This window comes from Chiroxiphia lanceolata, chromosome 1 (genome assembly GCF_009829145.1).
Source record: "Chiroxiphia lanceolata isolate bChiLan1 chromosome 1, bChiLan1.pri, whole genome shotgun sequence".
Classification (NCBI taxonomy): Eukaryota; Metazoa; Chordata; class Aves; order Passeriformes; family Pipridae; genus Chiroxiphia; species Chiroxiphia lanceolata.
In genome coordinates this window covers 102,155,713-102,171,153 of record NC_045637.1, presented here as the reverse complement: position 1 = coordinate 102,171,153, position 15,441 = coordinate 102,155,713, and the positions used below count along the sequence as shown (strand labels likewise).

Genomic DNA, 15,441 nt, shown 5'->3' with positions numbered 1-15,441 from the left:
CAGAACAGGAAGGAGCAGTTAACATAGTGTGGTTAATTACAGCCAGACCCTGGCTGTTCTGGCTCCTCTCACTTTGCTCTGGACTGATCTGAAGCATCAGGGAGTGGTGGTGAGGGTACTTTCACAAAGAGCACTAGAAGGGTTTGTAGGTTGAGCTTAGACAGCAGTGGATTAATATCGGTGAGGAAGACAAGAGTCTGTGTTTCTGAAAGCAGGTGTTGGATTCTCAATTATTTTCTCATCTCATATAAGCTCCTTCTATAGAGTGCTTGTTGTGTAATGAATCAGTGCCCTCCTCTCTGAACTGTGCTATATCTAGAGACAAGTGACTAGGTATTAATTTCTCTAGTTTTCCTTTGCAAACACAAAGAGAAAAGCAAGAGAAAAATAGAGTATAAAGTTATCACAGAGAACAGTGAAAGTATCTTCAGCAGAGAGCCCAACAGGCTAATTAGGTACTTTATAAAAAAAAGGAAAGAGTATCCTTTTATCAGGTTTAAATTACCCAATTTTTGAATTTAACAGAATGTCTCGTAGTTATAAGACAGGAAGCCCTCATGTTCTGTCTTCCTTCTTTATTCAATATTTCATATATTCTTATTATGTCTCCTTGATGCATCTCCTTTCTCAGGCCAACGGTTGTTTTCAGTCTGCTCTTTAGAGTTCTTGCATTGTCTTTTCTGCTGATGTTGTCTGAAAGAGTTTCCCTCTGCTACATGCAATGATATTCCAGACGAGGATCAGCAATTCAAAGGCACCATGATTTTCTGTGCTGTTTGCCGTTCCAGTCTTTTAAACATGTTTTTACCATAGCTTCATGTTGATCAAATTTTCATTCCTTCATTGAATTCTGCATTGAGACAAGCAAGTGCTTCTTGTCATTTTTCTCAGCTAATTTAGAACCAGCGTATGAGTAGCTTTGACTCCCTTTCAGTATCGATATGCATCTTGCTATCAGTATTGCTCATTCATCTAGCATACTGGGCTCTAAAGATAACCACTTAGCTCTTTACCATGCTGCTCAAAATAATTTTGTCATATATTCAGATTTAATTTTTTCATTGCTCAATTTGCTGACAATTGCACTATGAAACAGAAGACCCCATTCGAGAATATGTATTTAACTTTTACTAAAACCCAACTACTTAATGCTTACCTTTGAATTAGACTTTAAGTTTTAAGTGTGTATATTTCTGCATAAAAGGATACAATCAAATTCTGGTTAAGGAAATTATTCTTGAGAAGGACATGTTTAGAGTAGAACAGGTAGAACACAATATACTCAGAGCAACATTTTGCAAGAAGCTCCATATGATAGGATGTACATGATAAAGGGTTTGTTAATTATGCCAGCATTATAGGTGTTTTGTTTTATTATTGGGATCTGCCTAAGTGAGATGCAAAGCTGACTTCGAGTGAAAGCTTTTCTTACATTAAAAGCTCTTTAATTAATTGCATGTAATATGTTGTAAATGAAGGCTAAGTTGCAGTTCAGACTGAATTCAGTCCAGATGTAACCCCACCAAAACAGGTCCTACTATAACTAGACACATCACATATGTGCAATACGGGGCATTATTCTCCATGATCTTGTACTATGTGTGGTTAATCTAAAGAAGGAAATATAGTGCACTATCATGCCATAATAGCTTCATTTTATACCTGCTTTCAAGAAGTGTGAATGACAGAGAAGTGCCACAAAGTGAATAAAAGTAAAATTCGTCAGTAGTACAGAAAGTTACATCTCTATCTGTCTCTGTAGAAATGTAATTATGCAGCTGTAGAAAGTTCATATAGATTATAGGAGGGTGACATTCAGTGAGATTGTTTTAGAGATCACTTACATCTTGCATTAGAAGAATGTCTTCCACCAGAAATACACATGAATGGCAAGATTTCTGCCTTTGGAAAGTGTAAAATCTAAGAAGCTAAGCAGCATAAAGAATATAGACTACGCAGGCACATATTGCATGCACATTTACATGTACAGATTCACATATATACAAGTGTGATTATGTATGTATGCCTGTAAATGTTTATGTCACAGATCTTGTATTTAAAAGTCAATTTCAAGCAACTTGCTCCAGACTGGTTCAGTATTACTCAACGAATTTAAAGTCATTGATCCTAAAGCAATAATAATTCCAGGTAAGTTCTCAACCTAAGAAAAGTGTGCTAGAGTTTAACATTTCATTATTTCATTTTCAGACCCTAAAAGCAAGTGTTAATTAGCATTTTCCATGTAATAAAATAATACCAGTTTTAGAAAGCCAAAAATGCTTAGTCATGAATTTAGTTCAAAATTATGTTTGCCAGAAGTGTCAGGAGCTTGCATGGAGGGAGCACAGAGGAATTATACAAGGTACCATTAATACAAAGTCCAGTTAGGATACTAAGGATTCCTGCACAAGAATGACCCAGCAAGAAAGACAAAGGTGACAGTGCTGTCTGAGCACAGAAGGTTAATCAGCATGGCTCTATTGCTCTCATTGAAACGATTCCATTTTAGTCTGGCATACAACAATGTATTAGTGAAGAAAAATTTCACCTAGCCTAGCAGATAAAACAGAATAGATAATAAGGTAAGCTGAAGAGAAAGTACAAACCACAGACTCTGTTAATTTTAAACTGGTAATAGAAAATTAAAAAAAAAAAAAAGAGGCAATGATGTATGTGAATTAAATACAATCATAAACCCATGACTATTATCTGATGAAAACTGATGAAAACAATATATGCTATGCTTTATGAGATGCAGATATGCCTTTCTACAAGTTTAGTTAGATGACTTGTCTCTAAGGTAGTGATTTTTAATGCAAGGTGTCAACATTACAAATGCAGAGGGATGTTTGTGAAACGTAGTCATTTTTGAGAAATTATTTCAAAGGATTTTAAGTCTTATACCTGCATTGAAGATCACACTGCATGTCTGGTTTCATAGTCACAGTTTGATATTGTTTTCCCCTGTACTTAATAACAAACCATAAAAACTACTGATGACTTGTCTGCATTGTCTACTCAAAGTGTTTTCAGTGAAAAAGGAGAGGGAGAAGAACAGAATTTAAAGCACAACTTTTGTATTACTAAAAGTGTTACATATATTGTGGGTAAAATGCTCCAAGCAAAAGTGCATTTTAAAGAATTCCTTCCTGTAATGCCATTTGGTTTGCATTTTCTGTCTAAGATACGTGAAACAGGGTTTCACAAATCTCTTCATGGCTGCAAGTTTGCTAAGTGCATTGTCAGTCTTGTGTCCTGAGCAATTTGTCAACATTCACTCTTGCAGGTTGTTTCTATCAGGAGTAGTAGATTGCAGAGTTGGAAACTTCTTTTTATTCACTTCTGTATGTTTACGAGAAATGTACACCATTCCTGTTTCTGCCAACTCAAACAACAGGAGATGGTTTTCTTACGTGATGTTACTAGATGCTTCTTCTGGGTGCTAAGGAGAACTCATTGGCTTGTTTTCTTCTACATCTCTGTTGGGGCCTAACTATGAGTTTGTCCTGCTTTCCATATCTGACTGCATCTTGCACATATACATTGTTCCATCAAAAGATATATGTAAACTTCTGGGCGTGAAGTCAGCTTATGCAGACCCCCTGAGCAACCATGGCTCAACTCCCAGCCACCCTTACATATGTCCCATGTTTTGAACAGTGGCTCCTACATGTCAGTTTATCCTGGGAGGAATGAAGCTGTTACATTAGTCCTTATTAAAAAAAATAAAAAAGCATCTGAGCATGTGAAAAGCAGTATTTGATCACTGTTAACTTAATTATGACTTGTATTATGACTTAAGTAATTTAAGATTACTATGCCTGTAGGACCCAGAGTTTAGGACAGCACTTAAGGGCTTGCTGAAGTGAGACCCCCCTCAGAAGTATTTAAGAGTAGTTACTAGGGGTGCTTTCCTGAACAGTAGCTTGGTACATGTGTAAAACAGAAAAGATGCTTGTTTGCCCCTTAACAACATTCATAAACAATTATGAACAATTAATAAGGTCTTTGAAAATTGAAATAAAAAACTAAAGGTAAAATCCTGTCCTGGTCTAAGGAAAGGATAAAAATATCATTGAATTCAATGAATCTAGGTATTCTTCCACCATTCATTAGTAGTTTTCTGCACCCTGGTTTCTCAATTTCACTTGGCCACAGGCTTCATGCAACTCTTAAGAGAGACTGAGATAAAGTGGTGACATCTGTACCTAACTGAGCATGAACTAGATATTATCCTTATACCTGATGATCAGCTTTATTGAACATGAAGCCAATCTGTCTACAAATTGCATCTCTCTTTCTTGAACTGCAGTCCTTTTTGGAGGGATTTGTGTCATTTGGTCTGTCTAATGCAAGTCCCTGATGACAAGAACAAATACTGGAAGCTACAGAGTGACAAGGCTTTTCCACAAGTCCAGAAGGGCCTACATGTCCGCTTGCAGTGCAGGGGGATCCTCCCTCATGAAGCAAGAGTTTGAACTGTGAATGCACCACGCAGACATCAAAGACCCTTCAGGCCAAAGGGCCTGAATCCCTCTCCTGCACAGTGGTCTAGATGGAGCCAGTGTGTCTCACTATGCCACATGCTCCTGTACTGTGACCAGTTCTGCACTTTTTATTTCAAAAAGATGTTGGACAGTTGGGGGTACTGCAAGGAAGAGCAAAGAAAAGAATCAGAGGTCTGAAAGTTTACATGGATGAGTTGTTTTTTCCAAATTGGACAGGAAGAGGGTATAGTAATAATTTCAAATATGCAAAAGAGAAAGAGAGGAAGAGTCTGGGAAGGGGAAGGTGGATAATGAATGCTGGGTAAAATAACAAAGTGCTGGGTCTTGAACGGACAGAGGAAAGATTTAGGATAGAGGATGGGAAAGAAACTTTTAATAAAGTAAATATAATGCACTTCTATATGAGTAAATAAGGATATCCTAAAGAAAGAAATCTATCCTTTTGAAATTTGAAAATCAAGAAAAAAAGTTAATACATCAGAAATATCCCACTGGGTCCAACTAGATGTGTTAGATACTCTAGTTAGTGTGTCTAGTTTTCTAACTTTTGTTCTCTCTGTGCTCTCTCAAAATGAATAATCGCTAGATTAGCAACCTCAAAGTATACATTCTCACTTGTTCATTTTAGTATTTCTTTATGGACCTGTTGTCTTTGGATTTGTCTAGTCCCGTATGAACCTGCTTGCTATGTGTGCAGCTACTCCAGAAGTCCACAAATGCTTTTTTTAACTCTCTTTTAAGTTGTTCTCCTCTGTCTTTCATTAAAAGATTCCTAGTTTACACACTTGAAAAGGTCTTTTGCTAAAACCATGCAAAGCAGAAACAGAAAGGGGAAAGGACTCAGACACTTTTGCAAGACTTACATCCATCAGATCTTGCAGATCTGATATGAGGAGGGTACCTTCACAGTTTTTATGAAGAAAACAGAATTATTGTGATATAATGAAACAGTCCTTGCAGTATTTGCAAAATTGGAGTCTCCTCAGTAATTTTACATCAGCCCGTCTCCTTAGGCACACCTATGCAATGTATAGGAAAGAAGGAATTTTTCCTAACTTGAATTCACAGATGTTTTGTGGTAAATTCCACAGCTGTGACCAGAAACTGGATGACCTTGTTAGTAGGACAGCCACAAAGTAGCCACAAAGTTTGGTTTTGATTATAATGTCTGTTTTTCTTCTTCTTGAAGTCTGTTCCTAAAATTTGATGTGCTCATGTAATTGCAATGTAGTTCACTGCCCTGCTTTACTTCTGGTGAAGGGAGTTTGAGACTTCACAGATGAGGAGAAGAGAAAGAGAGAGATGGACTGACTGACAGGCAGACACAGAAGCCCACAGTATGATAAAATAAATGATATCACTGATGGGCTTTTCTGTCAGTGTATATGAGTTATTGAATGCTTAAGCAGAAATGTTCCATGTTTTTTCTAACCCTTATCCCATATAAAACTCAACAACTAAAAGGATAACTGGCATGTAGTTTATTAGTGGCCTTAAAGGCTTTCATCTTCTTTTCTACTTTGTTTAACAAACTCTTCTGTAACACAAATATAAATCAGATTCCCTCCAGTTGTGTAAATTTTCATTTCTTTGTAGGTAGATGGAAGGGAAAGATTTGTAATTCACTTACATTTCTGTGAATCCAAAAGTTTTTGGAAGTGACTAGTGTTTTGGAAAACGTGAATGGTTGGGGCAGGCATCTTGCATTCTTCTGGCATCCGGATGTTGGAATTCTTGAGCACTCCTTGTCTAAAATGCAGCCTTTTTAATGTGTGTTAAAAGAAACATGACTCACACTGAGGCCTCTGGAACTACTCATTGTTTTTGAAAAACCTGGTTGTTGGTTTTTGTAGTTCTGGACTCTCAAAAATACTACTTTCAGGTCTTATTTTACTGCCTCGGGAAATGAATTTTAGGCAGTCACTGAGTGACACTGTTGCTGTCTTGTTGCATGTTTCTAAGTAGACATGGCGGGAACAACTGGGCAAGGCTGGCTCGTGCCACTGTCCACCCTTCCTGTTGGTGCTGGCCTCCTGGATAGAATGCAATGTGAGTTTGATGGGACCAGCAAGAGGACATATGGCTGCTAGTCAAGGAAGAGGGATCACATGGGGTCTGAGGGGACACTCTGGTCTATGGAGTTTCTTCATCTGTCCTGTATTCAAGAGTTATTGAACAAAGTGCAGTGAAAAACTTTCGGAAGGAGGGCAGCAATCCAAGCCTTCTCTTCCCAAAAGAGTGCGTCATGCCAACAATGTTGAGGGCTTTGATTTATTTTTCTTCTTTTTGACCCTCAACATACCTTTATTGTATGGTTTCTGAAAGGCAGAGAAAGACCTACCACCTTCTGTTCTCTTCAGAACTTTCTGATCTGTTCAAATCAGAAAAATCATCCAGGCTGCCCTGCGACAGCATCTTGCATGAGAGTGACATTAAACCCAGCCAGGTCAACTTGCCTTATGAGGAGCTCTCCAGAAACAGCTGGAGATAATTTTTATTTGAAGACAACTATCTGAGCTATTTAAGAAATCACCCTGATGTCTGAACCATTGTCACCATTTCTAAGTACTCCCCTTAGCTGTTCTGGCTATTCCTCTGCTCCCTCACAATCACCTTTTCTTTTCATTCTGAGATGTTTGAAGTTTGGAGGTAGAGGAAATGAAGTGCATGTTGCCAGGCTCTGTAGGAAAATCCTAGTACCTTAGACTCAAGCCTTGCTGATGAGCAGAGGGCAAAGGAAAGATGCTAAAGAAATAAGGATTCCTCCTTTCCCTAGCACACCTGTCCAGCTGTGTCTTAACATATCTGCTGTTAGTGGACTGTTTTCCAGTAATAGACGTGAGCTAAGATGATGTCTGTCTCCTCTTCTGTACCCTGCAAGTTTGTCAATGCCTGGTTTAGCATTCTCCTTCTGGAGGCTTATACAGTGCAAAGACAGATGTAGATAATAGGGACATCTCTATGAGGTAAAATCTGTCCTTTTGATGGAGGCCATTTTAATTTATATAGAGAGGGGAATACCAAATACACTTACTCAACATTTAAGTACTGGACTGGTTGAGTCGTACATTTGTCTTTTTACCATGTAGGGTCTGAAGAACATTACCAAAGTTTTGAACCTGAACTTGCAAAGCTGGTTATTGCTATCCATGGTCAAATGTCTAGAAAGGAAAAAAAACCCCAACCTGTATTTCCAGGGCTGCTATGTGCTTGGAACTGCCGATGAAACCAGTCGAGTTATTTTTTGCTTTTAAACTGATTCAGTTGAAGGGTGAAAATGTCCTAGGCTTTAACCAGTCACAGAGAAATAAAATACCTCATCCAAACTGTTTCTGTGTTGTGTTTGTTGATCTTGGTGAATTTGATAACATGTTCAGGATGGTGCCGTCTAGTGTTTGTAGTACGAGGTGGACTCAGAGTTGTATGTATGGAAGCAAAAAATGGCAGGGTGTAGTAAGGCTCAGATATGGCAGTGTAATTGTGTGGTTTTTAATGAACAGACCAGAGTAGTTACACTTAGTAATGTTTGTTCACTAAAAAGGAAAAGGGGTGTTAAATCATTATGTTCTTTGATGAATGGCTTGTACACTGAAGAATAAATTGAACAAACTGGCATAAAGCTCAGTGAACATGAAATCAGCTATTAGAAAAGAGCTTGTGAACAAATTCTGAGCCTGATATGCATCTTTTGATTAATGTCCTATTAATCATCCATAGTGGCTACCTTAGCTAAGTCGTGCTGTAATCATTCATGGTTGCTTACAGGAACACTAGCAGGGACTATAGAGCTGCAGTAACTGAATATTATTACTGATTTCTCCCTAACTCTTGCTGTGAACAATTACTGTTTTCACTACATTTCTGCCTCCCTTTATTAGAAAGAATACAATGCAAAATGAAAAAAGAGTTCCTCAAAGACGAGTAAAATTCTCCCAGGGTATTCTTAATGATATTCTGTCCTAAATGGGTAAACTATTGTAATGCAGAGTTCTCACCAGGAATAATAGTAATCTAATCACATTGAAGCTGTCTTTTTATGGATTGTAGTCAAACAGACAAAATGTATAGTCATATTAATGAACACAGAATTTCTGTAGAATTATTACTTAAAATGTTTGAAATTATTTTAGCTTTTTGTATCACGATATTTTCAGTTAATGCACTTAACAGCAACAGCAATTAAGAATCCATACAGTAAATTTGGATTCAATCCACCCTTTTGTTATTAGAAAAAGCCTTGATTCTGGAAATGTATAATGCTCGCACCACTCTCTTTTAAGACCTGTTTTTAAATTAACATTGCTCTTTTGAACTGTGGTAGTTCAGTGTGGGGTTTTTTAATCAATGAATATTTGTTATATTTTTCTTTTTTTCTTTATGACTGGAAGTTATTGGGAAATGTTTACAGGAGGATCTCATATTCCTGTGTGTGAAAATTTAGTCCCACACCATTTATTTTTCAACTGTGACACAAAGAATGCTTTGGCACTACCCACAAAATAGGTCCTTAGGTGGCAGCGTAATTTCCTCCAAAGTCACTGTGGTCTCGGAAATACAGTGAAGTAATGAAGCGATGACAGGTATTAACATGCATAATGGGCTTTAATAGACATTTAATGTTGTTTAACTGGAAGAAGGAGAAGTGCTTTCCCATTGGAATATTTCTACATTGAAAGTCATTGATCACCAATTTCAGAGGGGAAAGGTTAATCCATCAGTTTCTGTAACCAAACAGCACTGATGGAAATTCTTTAGGTGACATTCTGGATGAACTGAGCTTTCCATCTTTGCAAACAAATGAGTGATATGACAAGCATGGTGTTCAGAACACATTTAACCAATTGATTTTCTCTCCTCTTGTAATAAGATCTAGAGACATATGAAAGAGCGTAGCATGAGCCAAGATTAAAGGAACTGCTTCATACACGTGAACATAGGGGAACTGCATTATCAATAAAAGTACTATAAAGCGTGTAGGCACCCATTCTTTTTCTTTATATAAAGTTTGTTATTGCAATAAATAGCTGTTATTGAACTGCTTGCCTTTTATTTCAGTTTTTCTGAATTTTATTTCAGTCTACTTTCTGTGGTTTCCTGGTAGATGTTAGAAAAAATGTTATGTTTTGTTATGGTATCATTTTTGTACTCACTACTAAATCCAGGGCAACTCTGGATTTAAAACCAGAATTTATCATCCTTTGGGGCACAAAGAAAGTTACGAGGGGGAGGGAGGGACCTGACTTCAAGTAGTTTAAAGATATCAAATATATTTAAAGGTTTGATCTGTATGGCTCCTTACTGTAATGACCCTCATGTTTTTCCTCCCTCTTCCCTCCTTTTTCTCCCAAATTCAGCCCTGCTCTGAGTTTCACATACCCTCCTACACCAGTATCCCTCCAGCAAATGCATCAGCAAATTATAAGTCGTCAGCAAACCCTAGGTTCAGCCTTTGGACACAGCCCTCCACTCATCCATCCTGCTCCAACTTTTCCTACCCAGAGGCCTATCCCTGGCATCCCCAGTGTCCTGAACCCTGTCCAGGTCAGCTCTGGACCTTCTGAGTCCACACAGGTGAGAGGCAACAAAAGAAACCTTTACACCCCACTCATTTAAAAATTAAATAGGTGGCATTGTCTCAATGGCAATTAATCACCACTGTCACTGAGACCTTTCGATAACAGTTTTCTTGCAACTATAGTGTTTGCAGTCACTTTATTATAAATCACAGGAGTGTATGCGAGGTTCCTGATTGGTAGTGGGCTTTTTAGTCCTCATAAATATTTCAAGGTGCTGCAGCATCTTCTTGATCCAAGCTGTCTCTCCTGGACCTTACACAGGAACTTAACAGAGGTGAGAAGTAACAAAAAGGGGCAAAACACATCAAAACACTAACCTTTTAAAGATTAACAACTTCACCTTCAAATCAGTCTGACTTTAATATAGTCAACTCTCCTGGTACAGGTGTGAGTAACTTGAAGTGAGTAACTCTGTGAGCAAGAGAGTAACTCAAAGATGATGAAAAGGATTGAAGGTTTTTTTTCTCTGATTTGTGCAGAATTGCATTTACTGTGTTTAAATTAATCCTTTCAATAACCAAGGGTATTCTTAAAAGCTGGGGACGAGCAGCTGTGAATCAGACCCATAAGGTGGTGTTTATTACAGTTTGCGATTGCCTGTTATTAACTGTGCTGTTTGTTTCCAGATGACCTGGGATTGGTATTATCAGTCTGGGAGCTGTTTATCTCATGGGTAGCTTTTACAAAGTAGAAGCGAACATGCTGCTGTAGGCAAGCATATTGATTTTTTGTGGGGTCCATGCAAGTTCAGATATCTCTAAAAGATCTCTGGATTCCTAAGAGATTCCATTTGCAGGTGTAGATAATAGTGTTCAGTCTAGCACAGCAAGAGAAAAACAAGATTCTGGCCTGTTTATGTCAGCTATTTTGCTATTGACTTGGGAGATCCAGGACTAATCTAGGATTTTTTGACTGAATCTCACATTAGTGTGCAGTTTTTCTTTCTATCCACATAATAATGGGAAACGTAGTAGAAGAGCTGAGATCTTGTGTGCAGATGTTAAGTACAAAACCTTTCCTGTAAGTGTGAAAAAATGAATTTTTCTCTTATGTTATTTGAGTACACAGTGATTCTGGTTTTCAAAGTTGCCTTTCCAAAGTTGTCATTATGTGGAAATCAAGTTTCTTCCCACCCTTCCCTGGCCTGACAAAGCCCAGCATTAGTTTGTAGCAAGGAATTACATCAAATGGCCCCCTTCCTGTTCCCTCCCTGCTCTGTTACAAGGTTGAGCAATGCAGCTCTTCCCCAAGTTAATGCTGTGTTAATTGAAGTACAATTGTAATTGCATATTCCATGTAACTAACAGTGTAGCTTCTCCAAATAAAGTTGCTGAGCAGATGCTGCATATTTTTGTTTGGAGCTTGTTACACTCCAGATTTTTTAAGCCATAACCTGCCCAGGTTACATTTTATTTAAGACTTTTTAAAAGCCTTTTGGTTTGTTATAACCTTGAATTCGCATTCTGGAGAAAGAGTCACACACTCTTCTCTAAGAGAAATTCTTTTAATTTAGTGAGAAAAATAAGATATTTTGGCAAAAGATTTTATAGGAGTAAATACAAGCAACAAAAATATTTCACTAAAACACCCAGCACAAAGACCCATTCCACTGAAAACACTCACTACAACAATCAGTATACCAGCTTTAGTGAAACACTATTCATTGGTTTTAAGTTACCCAGAAGAGAAGGAAAAGAGTAAAAGAAGAAAGGCTAAAGGGTAAAGAAGACAGAAATAGAGAGTGGACAGGAAAAATGGTTACTGACAAGATCTGATGGTTCACGTGGTGCAGGCAGCAGGAGAAAAGAGAGAGACAGAGCTCACAAGGAGTCTCGTGTATTTACAGAGTTCAGTTTTCCCTCCCAGGCAGGATATCCAGTCAGTTGCCTTCCAGGCCAGAGTGAGTTGTGCTGCAGACAGTCACAAGCTCCAGGGGCGTGGTGTGGGTGGGCTACCAGGCAGGTCTGCCTTCACTGACAGCCCGGCTGCAGGGAGTTCAGTGATGCCACGGGCTCTGCGTGGGCTGAACCACCACGTGGGCTGCAGGACCTTCCAGCTCTGCCCTGTGCCCTCAGCAGGCCTGATGTGCAGGCCTTACCATGGAACCTGCAGGGCTGGGCCACAGCCCTTCCCCACATGCACACACACACTGACAGCGAGTTGGTTCTGACCATATCAATAATTCAGTGAGATTTGGATACAGTATCTCACAGAGCTACATATCTATTACAGTCTAATTTTGTCTTTTTTTGGGGAAAAAAATCCCAACTGCCTTCAGCAGAATAAACCCACAAGCGAATCTGCAGTGAGCAGCACAGGAGATTCCCATGCACAACAAGCGCTCCAGATAAAGCCTGATGAGGACCTCCCAGCCCGGGAGCAGGAAGCATGCAGGTATGGCAGTCAGGTTGTAGTCATAAGCTTTTCGTCTCACTGCTGGAGGGAAAAGGCACCTTGTCTGTAGCACATTTTCAGGCTCCCTGCACTCACTTGGCCCTTCATCTAGTGCACACATGGCAGCCTCAGCTCACAGTAGTGAGGGCTAAATGCGAGGGGCTGCTGGGGTACAGCGTCTGCTGCAGAATGAGGGTAGAGAGGAAGGAGGCTGATAGAGAGGCACCTCTGATCAGCCAGAGCATGCTCAACCCTCTGTTTGTCTTGGAAAAGTGAACAAGCGACAGGTCTTTATGAAGATATGTGTTCTGTTCAGCAAAAATACTTAAGACCACGCTTGACTTTTACCAGGTCTTAGCACTGTACTGCACTGAGGCCCCACTGTCGGGCTCAGTCTCATTTGCTATACTTTCTATACCAGTAATGCCACTGGTTTTAGTAGAGTGACTCTTGATTTTACAGTGACCCAGGGGAGATTAGAATCAGATCCTCAGTCTTGTGAGTGAATACATGAAAACAAAGCAGAGGTCTGCCTAAATCCTTCAGCAGGTCGCAATGGAAAAACAGCAGAAGTGCATAATCTGAACCAAATGTTTACACTAATATCTGACTCTTAAACCTCAGCAAGTAACAAGCTAAGGAGAATGAGGGACCCTAAGGAACTGAAGGTGGGAAGTCAAAACCCAAAATTAAATACTTCTTTCCCCTGCTCACCCCTTCTATTCACATGTTATGGGCAAGAACAGGCTAACAAGTAGCTTGAAAATTACCAGTCTGCTCATGGAAGAATTTTAGTGTGCAAACCTGTCATTGTTTTAACACTGGAATCACACTTTGGATTACTGGTGATCTGATTTGTGTTTAACCCTAGTACTAAAATCAAATTTCAATTAATTCAACTATATTGAATAGTTCTTTTTTCATTAGTGGTGCCACTGAATCAAGAGAGGCAAATGTACAAATAACAAGCTGCTTAAATTAAAGTGTGAGGGAAGCCAAGCCTTTGTGATTTATTTTTAATTGGAATGTAAAGGGATTTTTGTTTTAGAAATTCTCTGCATTGAGTACTTCTGGGAATGAAAAATTTATTTTACATGTATAGTTTAGAAATGGCTTCTGTATTTTGTAGAATGGAGTAACATAGTGAACTGAGAGTAAAATAATATCCCTCACACCCCTGCCTATCATCTTTCTCTTAATACTGAAGTAATTAACTTTTCTTTATCCTCAGTTTCAGACTTTCCTCTCTCTTCTTCTCACCTCTGTTTTTTTCCTCTCTCCAGGAACAGCCAGAAGGAATGACCCTGGTAAAAGAGGAAGGGGACAAAGATGAAAGCAAACAGGAGCCTGAAGTGGTCTATGAGACAAACTGCCACTGGGAAGGCTGTTCTCGGGAGTTTGACACACAGGAACAGCTAGTGCATGTAAGTTAATGGTATTCAGGAACTAGGTTTTAAAACTATGTGACCTTTTTCATGGGGGTCAGGTTCTCTGACCCTGTGCTGAGTCAAGTTTCTTAGCTAACAGCACTGCAAACTGGAGAGGGGTTTATGAGTTTCTGAGAATAAAGAAAACTCAGAGCCACAGTGCTTGACCTGTTCAGTCAGCTAAAGCTTAGTGTAAAATTCAATAAAGTCTTCAACAGAGATTGTAATGGCTCTGATCCTGTAAGCCAGCAAACGCTATTTTTGAGTTAGAGACTTTTGATAGTTATTGAGTAATAGTAAACTGGACCATGAATGATTATTAACCTTTAGCCAAGTTTGATTTTTTTCTCCCCAAAGGGGTTGTAACAGTAGAAATGGGTGAGGGGAATGCTTTCCCTTCCCTAAGGGGGGGTTTGCTATCAATTTACTGTTGTCTGTAAACTGAAGTGGATATTTGGCTAAATACATGGATACTGAATTACATCAATCTTTTAGCAAAAGGAAACTGTATGATCTTTTGTTGTGCTACAACAAATATTAGTTGTATCTGCCTTGCTTTTTATTCCTCTCTGACACTCTCTAAAACAATGATTTCTACTCTTTTGTAGTATTCTAAACTAGAAACTGAGCAAACAAATCTGGCATATAACCTGGCAAGTACAATCCCCCCACATTTCCAACTTCCTTAGCTAACAGCACCTTTCTTTATTACTGGCATTGCAGAACATATTGAATACTCTGAAAAAAGTGAATTCCTCATACAGAACAGAGAGGAACATCTTCAGCAAATGATCAGTGTGTCAGAGTTGTATTTATTTTAGCAACAGTTTAATACTTTCCTGGACATCGGGCAAAATGTATTGCAAAATGTGGCCAGTACTACTGAAATAGCTTGTTGAAAATTTAATTTTTCACCCCAAATAAACAAAGCACGCCTCACCATATATTTCCAAACAATATGCAAATGGTAAACTGATCCTGCAAAGCTGACTTTAGTAAAAGCAGTGCCAGCTTTCACTTGTTGGAGTGCAAGAACCTCTTGTTGTTGCAGTTATTCATCAAGATGTATTTTTGGTTTCTTGTTATTATTACATAGTAGCAGCAGCAGTAACAACAATAATGATAATGAAAGACTATAAAAAAGTAAAATAATGTAAAAATGTGACATTTTTAAAATAATCCTTTGGAAACATTTTGCACAAATAATTCCCCTAACATTAAATAGGCCAAATGAAATGTGAGGAGAAACTGTTTTGGTGTCCCAGTATCTTTTTGGGAAGAAAAGCCACACAAATGGCTGCTGCAAAGAGTTGGACACATTTAAATTAAAGATCGAATGTTGTCTTTGAATTGGTTCTGTGCAAACAGACAAATTGACATCATGTGGGGCTCTGCTTAGGCACAGTCTTTATATCTGCTACTGATTGTAAGGCTGAAGCTTTATGATACCTGGCAAAACCTTTCTCGGTATCCCAGTGATGATGATAAATAATATGCATCAAAATATATGAAATGAGAGACAAATTCAGAATAAAG

The 15,441-nt window shown here is 38.6% G+C and overlaps 1 protein-coding gene across 1 annotated transcript in view; it reads left to right on the top strand.

Annotated features, from left to right (window-relative positions):
• Nucleotides 1-15,441, top strand: part of GLI3 (GLI family zinc finger 3) — a 208,914-nt gene that overhangs the window by 154,501 nt on the left and 38,972 nt on the right. Inside the window, 4 exon segments of the mRNA XM_032691538.1 lie at nt 9,863-10,079; nt 12,366-12,447; nt 12,450-12,478; nt 13,762-13,902. Coding sequence (XP_032547429.1) covers nt 9,863-10,079; nt 12,366-12,447; nt 12,450-12,478; nt 13,762-13,902 — 469 coding nt within the window.